The 12,632-nt window shown below is 37.1% G+C and overlaps 2 protein-coding genes across 3 annotated transcripts; one reads left to right on the forward strand and one right to left on the reverse strand.

Moving 5' to 3' along the window:
- Positions 1-88: 88 nt before the first annotated feature.
- On the forward strand, positions 89-5,919 carry LOC131325424 (uncharacterized). Of its 2 annotated transcripts, XM_058357686.1 has the most exons (9): positions 89-272; positions 392-473; positions 1,681-1,799; positions 2,074-2,156; positions 3,090-3,211; positions 4,412-4,576; positions 5,089-5,182; positions 5,465-5,646; positions 5,741-5,919. In XM_058357686.1, the coding sequence occupies exons 2-9, from the start codon at positions 443-445 to the stop codon at positions 5,746-5,748; spliced, it is 804 nt and encodes a 267-aa protein (XP_058213669.1). In that variant the 5' UTR covers positions 89-272; positions 392-442; the 3' UTR covers positions 5,749-5,919. The 2 variants fall into 2 exon arrangements, with proteins under 2 accessions (XP_058213669.1, XP_058213670.1); XM_058357687.1 differs by lacking the exons at positions 89-272; positions 392-473 and adding an exon at positions 1,089-1,260.
- Positions 5,920-6,663: 744 nt separating this feature from the next.
- LOC131325427 (translation machinery-associated protein 22) lies at positions 6,664-10,243 on the reverse strand. Its single transcript, XM_058357688.1, has 7 exons — positions 9,983-10,243; positions 9,819-9,884; positions 9,164-9,228; positions 8,146-8,227; positions 7,979-8,046; positions 7,815-7,898; positions 6,664-6,905 (listed from the first exon to the last, which is right to left on the reverse strand). Exons 1-7 carry the CDS (start codon positions 10,128-10,130, stop codon positions 6,849-6,851), a joined length of 570 nt encoding a protein of 189 aa, XP_058213671.1. The 5' UTR covers positions 10,131-10,243; the 3' UTR covers positions 6,664-6,848.
- Between the last annotated feature and the right edge of the window lie 2,389 nt (positions 10,244-12,632).

Below are 12,632 nucleotides of genomic sequence, written 5' to 3' on the forward strand. Positions count from 1 at the left end.
ATAGAAGGGAAGATCTTGCCTCAACCACCCTCTACCCATAACAACGAACAATGCAGTTTTACCCCCACCAATAATTATTAGTTAGGTGAAAGAATAGGGAAAAGGACAACTTGCAGTGCTAACCAAAAAAAAAATAAAAATTACGTATTTCTTTTTTGATCTGTTGAAGTGATTATGATTCTATGAAACGCTGGGATGCACAAAGCAGATTCTTTGTTGACCTGTTTGAAGTTATTAATCCTGCTCGAAGTCATCAAACAAAGAGCTCATAGGTCTCGAATCTCTGCACAAATCCCTCAATTATGGGAATAATTCTGTCCGATTTTCACCCATTTCTTTCATTTTTTTAAATGCTATATTGAGTCGTCGTCTTCTTCTTCTTCTTCTTCAGGTACGCCTCACTCCTTCAACCACTCAGTACAGCATTAAAAGAACCCTGGAGATGTCTCAGCCTAATTCTACCCAAAACCCAGGTACTAAAAAATTTCTTTTCATTAAAAATACATATGCAGCATCAGATTATGTCTGTTGTGTTATGAAGGGAGACTCTAAGGTACCACCCCTTGTCTGGGGATACCGTATCTCTATTAACTTTCACGATAAGAAGGCATAACGTAAGACCACGAAATGGCGTAACAAGATAATACTAAAAAAATGGTATATCATTAACCACAAATGAAGGCGTAACCTTTTTGCCAATATCATGCATAACATTCACCACAAAATGGTATCACGTTTTCAGAATCACTTTATTTACGGTATTCCCAACGTAGCATTAACTACAAAATGGTATAACATTCACCATATAAAGGCATAAAATTTTATGGTTTGGTCAAAACCCAGGTACTAAATAGTTTGAATAAACTAGGAATATGGGTGTATACATGATAGTGTCTCTTATTTTCTCAGGTATGGTTCAGATCATTGTAAGGTGAATGGATAGAGGCTACCAATTGACTGATACATTGGTTGGTTGTGGGCACTTGGTGTTAAATTAATGGCGTTTTTAATCTTTACCTCCCAAATTGAAAGGGTATTTGGTAGATAGATTCATCAACTAGAGAGTGAAAAATCATTAACTAGAGAGTGAAGAAGATGGTCAATGCTGTCTGCTTAAACTTGGGTTGGGGTGTTTACCATATCTTTCTTGCAACAAAGGCATTTCTACATCTTCAGTCCTCTCAACCAGACCACCTTACCAAGATGGCAGCTGGAGAGTCTGCTTGTACAACCACACCAATTGGTTCGGTTCTTATTTAGGTAAATTTGCAGGCAAACCTGACATAGCTTCAGAAGAAAAATGCACACCTCTTAGATAGCCTAACTGGTCCTGATCTGCTGCCCAAAAAATGGTTATGTCATGATCCTGCACGCACATCAAATCCTCTCAGAAAGCCGTCCTTCACCATGATAGTGATAGTATCCATTGGAATGTTTACTGCAAACTATTTCTTAAGATGTCAAAGTTTGGTTTCCTGCGTACATGATTGCTTCCACGTAGCGCACTTTGAATGTTTATACAGTTACTTTCCGAAAATAATAAAAGGTCAATCTGTTTAGAAAGAGTCAAGAGCTGGTGTTCTATATTTTGTACTTTACATGAAAAGAGAAACGTTGGTATTATGATCGCACATTCACATTCCATTATCACTAAAGTCTGGATGAATTGCGATGTTTCAGTTATGCAGCAACAGAAAATCATTATACCAAACACCAATGGAGAAAAGCTTGTTGGTATACTACATGAAACTGGATCTGTGGAGATTGTGATCGTGTGCCATGGTTTCCGATCCACAAAGGTCAGTAATCGTTTAGGATGGCCTACAGCGGTGAATTGGTGATCCTGCAGTATAGCATCGTGAAACATCAGTCATTGGCGTCTTCTATGACTACTGTCATGGATAAAATTCTGATTGTTAGCAAATAAGAAAATAGAATATTGGACACGGATATTTTGCTCATTGCATATTTCAGGCAACTTCGAAATAAATAAATACAAGTCCTGTTGTTTTTGCTTATGATGTTTCCGGTTGATTGTGGGAACAATCTTACAGCTCATGTTTCTTTCTCCAGGAAGACAACACTATGGTGAACCTTGCTGTTGCTTTAGAGACAGAAGGAATCACTGCCTTCCGCTTCGATTTTTCTGGAAATGGGTAAGCTTGTCACAAGATAAGGGGCAAAAACTGACTCTTTAAGGTTAATTTGCTTCTATTTTCGTTATAGTGCACCTTACATTATAGTTGTTTTTGTTGCAGAAGTGGTGAGCATAGACTCATGTAGCAGTCTAGACATACGTTTTACTTAGCTTGAAATGGGCATTTCCTTTGGCTGACATTTGGTTTTTTTCTTGTTTTTATGTTGTAAACACATTAAGTGTTAAATAAGTGTCACGTGCTCCTTAACATTGGGTTCCTTGCAGTATGAAGTTTTAACTTGCTTCTTTTCACTCTCTCAACTTTTTGCACGGATGTTGATTCTAGTTTGCACTACATTCCCTTTGTAATAGTTTAGATCACTAGTTGCATGGTTTGGGATTTTTTTTTGCCATTTCTGTTCCTTCCAGTTGGTTGTTCTACATACTTCTAGGAATGAGAGCTCCTTCCCGCTGATATCTCTCTTGTTAGTTGATGTTGCTGCAAAAGCTCAGGAAATGGGCCCAAAAGACATGTATGAAGCTATCTCACCAGTCCTCACATATGACACAATCTTGCCCATGAGGCCTTCTAATCCGCAAACTGAACTAAAAGGACTGAACAAACCCTTACAAACTAAGGTACTTACCGGCTGGTTATGATAAGTGCGTAGTGATTACCTCAATGTTAAAAGAAAACACATACGACAAAGTTGAACATACGATCTCTTCTTCAAATAGAAATAATGTTCTGAGAATAGCAATATCTCTCTTCTTGCTGCTTTGGAGTGGGGTGAGTTTAAAGTAATCGAACTACGCTTGTGGTGTATAACCTAGTTTTTATATTCTAGCTTAAACTCTTGGGTGATTGGTCTGAATGTCGTTCTTGCTTGTCAGTTTGATGTATACTTCCCATGGTGACTTAATTAACTATCTATGAGTTATTAACTCTCAGGGAAAGTGAAGGTTACTTTCACTTCGGTAACTACCGGAGCGAAGCTGAGGACTTATGTGCTGTAATCCAACACTTTAGTGGTGCAAGTCGTATAACGAGTGCAATTGTTGGCCATAGTAAAGGTATGCCTTTTGTATTAAGCCTTCAATGCTACCAATTCCTCATCACTATGCACTTGGGGGTATAAGTACATTCCAGTTTTGCAGTTCAATTTCCCAGTGCATTGGGAGACATGGTTCATATATGTAGTTTTGTGACTCCTTTCAGAAATTAAGCAAAAACAATTTTGGGATATTTCAGAAATTTCTCTGAGGTCTGCAGATTGCAAATATAACCTTAATTATGATGCCCAATGGATTTGGCAGGGGATTTTTAGATAGTCATTCTGGTTCTTGGATATCAGATTTGCCCAAACAAAATATCAATTAATTCCTATGTACTTTATTGTTTAGTTACTGGCTCATTCTTTAAACCCCAAGCCTATCAACCAGTTTTCGTATTCCTTTTCTACTTTCGAAAATGAATAACCTGCTATTTAACAATGTTATTCCTCCGAATCCCAACTGTTGGCACCTATAAAACCTGGCAAATTCGGAGAGTTTCCACGTTTGTGTTTTTACTTCATATTTTTTGTTTTTTCTGGATGGTTTCTATCTACATGTCCTAACACGTTGCTTCTGCTCTTTTTAGCCATTTAACCTTCAAACTTTCCATAACATAAGATTCTCTACCGCAGTGTTATTGTCTTTGATTTCTGCACTTTTCCTTTTTCTCCCTTCTTCCCGAGACAGGACAAGCCTACTGTTTGCAAATCACAGATCTCAGGACTTATCGCATCCCAGTAAATTTATCACGTTTACAAATTAAATTGTAGCACAAAAAAAAACAGTAGCTTGGTTTTCTGCCTCAGACAGACTATCATTAATGTAAGGCCAGTCTGATTTAAGACCCTCAACGAGATAGTATTTGTTGAATCTGTATAATTGCCATCTAAAACTGACAACACAATGGGGCATACACGAACAACTGCACAGTTTGAGTCAGCACCGAGTTGTATATTAACCACATTTTTACCTCGAGAATTTTTAGTCATGAGAGAGTTATAATAATATTTCATCTATCATACAAGTGTAATTCTTATGATCTGGATGGAGTCTTATATCCAAATGCAGTCTTAGTTTCACGGGCGATTCTGTAATCTCTCTCCACAAAAATGTAATTGTTCATGACTAGATTATCACCGCAACAGCCAATTTTTGTCTATGGAGTATTTTCCTCAACAAACTGCTCTATCACTGGAGTATTGAATGCTATTACTGCAGGAGGAGATGTGGTGCTCTTGTATGCGTCAAAGTATCATGATATCCCCACAGTTGTTAATGTTTCCGGTCGTCATAATTTGGAGAGAGGAATTGAAGAACGCGTGGGTAAAGACTTCTTTGATATAATCAAGAAGGATGGATACTTTGATGTTAAAAATAGAAAAGGTAGTGAATCTTTTCACAATTTGTTTACTGTTATGCTCTTCTTTTTCGTTCCTCTGAATTCAAATCTAGCCAGTCCACTTAATGCTCTAGTTCTCCTTGTTATCTGATATTTTTGGTATGCCCTGTTACCTTGTTTTTACACATACACTTGCGAAACCATTATCAAAATCACATTTGTGCTCGCCAGAGAACTCCATTACTGTTTGCTTGTCATATTGTCACTTACCAGAAGACCGATATCCAATGACCGATATAGTAAGTTTTCCCATAAATAAATTAATCTTTGCTTCCTTTGTGTAGATGTTTGACTGTTTCAGACAATAGCTATCATCGGTGGGTTCATCTGTTATTCGCAGACTCTTTAGGGAAAACAGTACATTAGTTTCGTTAAACACTTGGAGACAAGCATGCCAAAACAGCATGCGGAGATCAAAAACATGATGGTTGACCGTTGGCATGGACATGTATCCACTATATGAATTTACTGGTTGACAGTCAATCTACTTTTGCAGGAGAAGTTTCTTTCCGAGTGACTGAGGAAAGTTTGATGGATCGCCTAAATACTAACATGCACGAAGCATGCCTTCAGATCGACAAAAACTGCAGGTCAGAAGACAGTCGTGTTGTTACGTGAAATATATCTACGTTTCTGAAGTTTCCATAGATCATGTTGATCACATGTTAGACAGATACATTTACTTACCTTATGCATCAAACCATTCAAGTGGATTTGTGTCCGACTTTCTCACTTCATTTTTCTTTTATGATACGGACCAGAATCTATGACACACTCACACCCTGATTGATTTACGCATTTTGTTGAATCGTAAGTTACTGTATTCACGTGATCTAAAACATGCTTCATATTCCATCTTTTGTATGACAAAGGGTATTGACTGTCCATGGATCTGCTGATGAAGTCATTCCAGTCAAAGATGCATCGGAGTTTGCCAAGATCATACCTAACCACAAATTACATATAGTAGAAGGAGCAAATCATAATTACACTCTACACCAAACTGAACTAGCTTCAGTTGTTTTGGCCTTCATAAAAGAAGGCCTTCACAAAGGTGAACGCATTTTTTCAGCTTCTCTGAGTCCATTGATGAAATCTATGGAAGTTGAGATAATTTGCCTTCTGACTACTTTTTATACTATGTACAGGTGCTTAGATGTATAATCAAGTCCGAAATCCCCTCGTTAATCCTCCTTATTATGGCTTCTGAGGAAGCATTTTGGAGTAAGAGCGTGGAGTAATTACCTGTTTTACAGCTAAAAACATTCATTGTAAGATTGCCCCATTGTCTTGAATAATAGTTAGTCACAGTGCTTTTAATCGGCCATGGATTTTCTCCAGTAACTAACCGATACAGTTGCTGGAGGATACTTTGATCGGTAAGAGTATAATGTATTGTAAGAAAAATGTGGTCAAGTCTTTATTTTTTATTTTGACTAGGAAGAAAAAATGTGGTCTGTCTAACACAAGAATTGTAGAGGATCCCAACAAGGTTGTATTCATTGTCAGCAGAACAGAATGCGCAGACAGTCTTGTTATTTTAGTTAATGGTATTTTGGCAGTATTCTCTTTAATTACCGCATCCAAACAAAGCCTTAAGTCCTCATCGGTAGGAAATACACAATCTTCCCGTGAGTAGAAATTATCCAGTGCTATTTCTTCTCGCGAATTGAACCTTCTTTCTTTGCTACGGGTGACATATTTAGGTGAAGTCGCTCTAGCCTTTGTTCTCATGGTTTCCGTCACTGCAAAAGGTGGATACATGTTTCTCCGGAAAAGAAAGGTGTACACCACTGTTTGTTCGCTTTTTCAACTGCATGATCAGTATTGAGATTCTCGTATTGGAGATTCTCACATGACCATGCGGCTAAAAATAAACGGAAACAAGATTACGCCAATTTTATGATACAGAGAACCTGGCTGGGGCCCCTCCAAAGGAATAGTGGGAATTTTACATCCCCAGGCAGAAATCATATCAATCCTTTACTTCACAAATTTAAATTAATTGCATACTTGTGGCTCGCTACTGTGACATATGGAACTCAGAAAGACTGTTTCTCAAGAAACAAAGTGAAAGAAAAGGGAAATAAAGAGGGGCTTTATAAGCATATAAAAAAAACATGCACGCCAAAAAAACACCATGGGTTGCCACTATGGGATGACCCAAGATTACCATCCACCAACTACAAACTATAGTAATTTGAGTACCAAGCGCCGAGAATAGTATACATTTATAGAAAAATGTCCAAGCTATGGTTAGACAGCTGGAACTTTTTTGCCATCTTCAATAAAGAAAATTGCAGCTTCTGGCACCTGAGAAAAAGAAAGCAAAAAAGTCACTCGAGAATGTAGATATGTCACTCGAGAATGTACAAGATATGCACACCCAAACACCAGTCACAAGCAAAAGTCATCCAGAGTCTACACAGTTTAGCCCGAAGAAAAGAATGCTCATTGCTCGATATACTTGAAAGCTTGAGCTGGCCAGCATGCAAACAAAGTATATCTATAGGCAAGCAACAATGCAAAATATAATGCATGTCTAATTCTGCAAGTCTAAATGATCTTCCCTTTCTAGCAGACGTGGTCTGTTGAACCAGCTCTTGGGATTGGCCCTCTATGAGACGGATAAACTTGTATCAAAGTATGAAGTATGTTGATACTTTCTGTATCTGCTTCTTTGATAGTATTCACTTCATAGTTTATCTTTCCCTACATTTTAAGTTTGGTCTCACCTGAAATGAAATTAAGTTTGGAAACTTGTAGAAAATCAATTATGGTTCTAAGTCAGCCATGCTTTAACCCTTCTATCTAAAGGTTACTCACCTTGTGCATTTTGGCATCAATGCCTTTATTGTCGAACATGTACCGACAACCTAGGTAGTAAGATTTGTTTGTCACTGAAAGTTAAACAATCTGGATAGTTAATACTCTCTGGGAGTAAGGTTTTAGGAGTTCAGAGTGTTAGACGTGTCCGTGCTTCTTAGAGGGGGGGACTAGCAACATAGATGCTGGGTAATTTTATCACAGCGCAATGCTTTTGCTTATCTGCCTTCTACCATTCTTGCTTTTGCATAATTGGGTAAGGGAATCTGATTTTTAACATATCAGAGTAAAGATTCTCCACAGTGGGTTTATCCCCTTAGGACGTGGGCCATGTGGCAAACTAAAGATTCTCCATACCTCTTTTTTTCTAAGAAAAAGATGTGAAGGATAACTTACATCAGACCAGGTATCAGTAATGAACTCCACAATGTCATAGGATATGTCTCCTTGAACATCAATCTGCTCTTTTTCAGTTGGTCCCTAGTACCATCATTCAAAAATATGTAAGATATAGACATATCTACTTATTCAGCATAGAAGAGATTGCAATTGGAAAACACCTTAACAACAGAGGCTCCGGTAGCAAACTTCTTCCCAAGCTTCTTTGAAGCATCACTAAGTTTAACACCTACCATTTAATCCACAACTTGAGTTCATACTAGGGAAGAAAAAAAGTACCATGACCCAAATTTGAACAGCACAATAGTTAATGCAGAATAATGCTCACCAAAAAGCTCCAATCCTTTCACAGTAGTGATGCATTTACGCTTGTTACGTACCACCTTTTCGATGATAACTTCTTGTTTATCCTACACAATGAAATCTATGTGAATTAAGCTGCATTAAGAAATGAAAAAAACTCTGGCACCCCTCTACACAATTAATCCTACCCAGATACTTATCCTGGGCATATGGAAGGTTCACAAACAAAAAATGTAAACCCTTTGGGAAGGGACCATGAAGCAGTTGTAGCAAAGAACTGTCATACATGTGGCTATGACTAGTTAAGATAACATCACTCCTCTGATCAAATAACTGGCCAACTCAGATTGACATCACGAATGTCTTAAATACAAGATATAGAAATACGGAAGTGTAGAGAAAGGGACACATTGAGAGCAAAATAGAAAAGAAATGAACTCATACTCCACCAAGAGTTAGAGAAGCCAACCTCCTATATCAAATACCAGAAAAAAATAATAATAATAACAGTAGAAAAAAAGCTCATTGTTATTCATCAAGTCCATCAATTTCAAAACAGCTGTCTTTAACCCCTTGCATAGGCTACTCACTCAAGTTGAAACCGTTAAAAAAGTCCCCCAGTAATACCATTAACCTGTTGTGGCTTGGTATATACTTCTAAACAACCAAAGAATAACAATAGGTGTAGAAGGTAATAATCCAACTATGCTTAAGAACTCCTGCTTATAGAAGTTATTAAATGTTATGCATCCTCACTTTCAGACCAAACTATTCTGAGGAACGGTTTACGCAATGCCACATAAAATTAATGGATTAGCTTACATTTTTCCTTGAAAGAAGAAAAGGCACCCCATATAGCATATGGGCTAACACTGTGCCAATAAATCAAGGATCTAGGTTTTAGCATCAAGCAGACAAATCAACCAAATAGTGCACACTAATCTAGTTCTAGTGTGAAAACTTAAAAATCATCAGTAGAAGGTCTACCAATCCTAAAGAGGCAACATATGGCATCCAGAAGGAAAGACAAGCAGAACTCTTACTTTCTTTTTTATCTTCCCACCAGGAAGGCGTTTCACTTCTTCTGGTTTAGAAGTTGAAGAACCACCTGCAGCCAAAAGAGGAGAGTTGGTAAAATATGATTTTAGTTTGAGCAGGCGAACAGTGGCCAAAATCCAAAAGAAATCCTAAAGGAGACGAAGCAGAAAGAAACATGAACTTTTGCCTAAAAATCAAATATGAAACTTTATACACCGTAGAGTAACGAAAGTTCATAGGACAAGAATATATTCTTTTGAGGACCTTAGACTCATTGTGCCTAACATTCAATAGACTGGGTATTCAATATTCACCTTATCAATATCTCAAATCAATAATGGGTTCTGTTTGGCACCTAAATTGAATGGGCACCTGAAACCTAAATTGAATGGGCACCTGGAATCAGACCAGACTATTTGTCAGGCCATTGTTTGCCATGTATTTAGCTATTGAGACTCAAAGTTTGTGTTTTTTATGTGATCGCAGCATCAAAAAGAAAGTCTGAATTTTAACTACTGTTTTCTTCTCTCAAGTCTCAATTCTTCCATCCATTCCACCAAAACAGTCTAATGAGAAACCCTAGAAAAACATAAAGTGAAATACTTTTGCATATAAATAAATAAAAAATCAAACTAATATAGGAATCAAGAAACGCAATACCTCCGGCAGAGATTGAAGTGGACTGGAGTTGATCGGAGACTTTATCAGCGTCCTTTGCATTTGCCTCTGAAACACTCACAGAAACAAACATTAAAAAAAACGAAATCTTTCAACGCATAGGAAGCTATTAGGGATTAAAAGATTAGGGTTTTTGATCGTGGGACCTTTGAGAAGATCGGGGTAGACGTCGGGGGCGTTGTGGATGAGCCAGGGCTTGCATTTCTCGAAGTCGGGGCCGAATTCGCAGTACTCTGCTGGTAGTCCGCATACGCCGCAGTAGAGTACTTGCACCGGCTGGGGCTTCTCCGCCATTACAGACAAGATTCTCTCTCTTCTCTCTCTAGTCTCTACGCAGGATTTCTTGGGGAGAAGTAAACCAGTTTCAGAAGTTCTGAGACCTAGGAGAATGCGACGTCGTTCTACATCTGTGCCGTTAGTTTCATTGGAGTAATGCTACATACACAGCAAAAGTGCACAGATTTTGTGCACAGATTTTTTGTGAGGCCCACTATGGGTCTCACACAAATAATCCGAGCCGTTCATTAAATGTAAAACATTTTTTCAAGCAGAAAATTGGTCTAAACTCCTTAATAGGAGTCTATTGGGCCAACTAGCCCACGCAAAGTTTGTATGGGGTGTAGAGTCCATTGATTTAACAATTATAGTGCCGAAGGTCCTTTAATGGACAAAAATACCCCGGGAATGATTGACGGTTGTTTTTTCCCGTCTTTCTATATCGCCGTGTGGCCCTCTCGTGTCTCGCTGTCCCCGACGAAAATGGTAGCCACAGCACCACCGCCGGCACCATACCCAGACCCCACCTGCCAGTACACAGGAGAGAGAGAGAGAGAGAGAGAGAGAGAGAGAGAGAGAGAGAGAGCAGTAGCCCACGGCAGCAGCAGTTGCACATAGTTGTGCCGCGACGGCGGTGGCAACGGTTCGGCCGGGGAAGAAGGAGAAGAGGAGAGGAGTAGGGATGGAAAAGAGGGAAGGAGAGAGAAGGAAGAAGAGGGAAGGGAGGAGAGTTGAAGTGAGATGAAGTGGCGGCGGCGTTGGAACCCGGCGGCCATGGCTGCCATACGCTGGTTTCCATTTTCCATTTTGCCTTTCTTTTTTTCTGTTAGCCTTGAAAGAGAGAGACCAAGATGGAGCTGAGAGGGAGGTAACCGGTGGAAAGAGAGAGAAGGAGATCGCCAGAGATCAGTGATGTTTCTTGAATCACATGAGCAGCAATTTATGAGAAAATCTCAGAGTTGTGACGAACTTAATTTGTTTGCATAATAATTTTTTAATGTTTGGTCTTTCAGTGGATAGTCATGCAGGTATTCAAAGTTTTTCATAAACATGTGTAGTGTTCTTCTTTTGATTCAGCATAAAGCCAAAAAAAAAAATTATCAAAATTGGGTAGATGACTACGACCACATTTCAGTGATTTGAAAATCACCTCTCAATTTTTTTTACAACAAAAATTGGCTAAAGTCAAAAAAATGAAACATTGATGCTGATTTGGACAAATAATCATATCAATATTTCTAGGTTTTATTCATTTTATAGATTATAGATTTCGAGTAAATAACCATATATGTTAGTCTTTTGGGAATAATACAGAATATAGATTATAATAGAAAACTATATTTCGTTGCGATTATATAGAGTATTTAATTCACAAAGATAACATTATGTGTTAATTTTTCTGATAAAATACATAGTACAGATTTAGACAAATAATCACATCTATTAATTTTATTGCGATTATAAAGAGTACAGATTTTGCAAAAATAACATTATCTATTTTGTTTTTGATATAATACAGAGTATGAATTTAAAAAGATAACCATATTTGCTGCAAGAAAATTGTAATATTTAATAATTAAAATGGAAGTACTTGATATTTTTTGTTAACTATTTTTTTCAGGGTTAATTAGGAACTAAATATAAGATGATCAAACTAGTTTTGAGTGCTTATATTAAAGAGAAGGAAAATAAAAAATGGTAGTTGCATGGAGAAAAACGTGTCAATTATACGAGGGGCGTGCACTGAACAATGTGGTGTGTGCATGATCAGTTCATGGGTAGAATTTATGTGTTTTGTGAATTTGGTGAAGATTTATGTGTTTTGCGAATTTGGTGAAGAAAATAGATTTGCACAGCTAACGATATTTGTTCTTTTTTTGAAGATCCAAAGAATATATTTACACAAATAACGTTATCTGTTGCCTTATTTTAAAGAGAGAAAAAAATAGATTTGCACAGCTAACATTATTTGTTATTTTTTTGGAAGAGCCAAAGAATATATTTATACAAATAACGTTATCTGTTGCCTTATTTTAAAGAGAAAAAAAATAGATTTGCACAGTTAACACTATTTGTTCTTTTTTTGGAAGATCCAAAGAATATATTTACACAAATAACGTTATTTGTTGCCTTATTTTAAAGAGAAAAAAAAATAGACTGCACAACTAACGCTATTTGTTCTTTTTTTGGAATATCCAAAGAATATATTTACACAAATAACGTTATCTGCTGCCTTATTTTAAAGGAAAAAATAGATTTGCACAGCTAATGTTATTTGTTCTTTTTTTTTGGAAGATTCAAAGAATATATTTACACAAATAATGTTATTTGTTGCCTTATTTTAAAGAGAAAAAAATTGTTCTTTTTTTTTTTGGAAGATCCAAAGAATATATTTACACTAATAACGTTATCTGTTGCCTTATTTTAAAGAGGAAAAAAAATAAATTTGCACAGCTAACATTATTTGTTCTTTTTTTGGATGATCCAAAGAATATATTTATACAAATAACGTTATCTATT

The sequence above is a fragment of the Rhododendron vialii genome, chromosome 5a (assembly GCF_030253575.1).
Source record: "Rhododendron vialii isolate Sample 1 chromosome 5a, ASM3025357v1".
Lineage (NCBI taxonomy): Eukaryota > Viridiplantae > Streptophyta > Magnoliopsida > Ericales > Ericaceae > Rhododendron > Rhododendron vialii.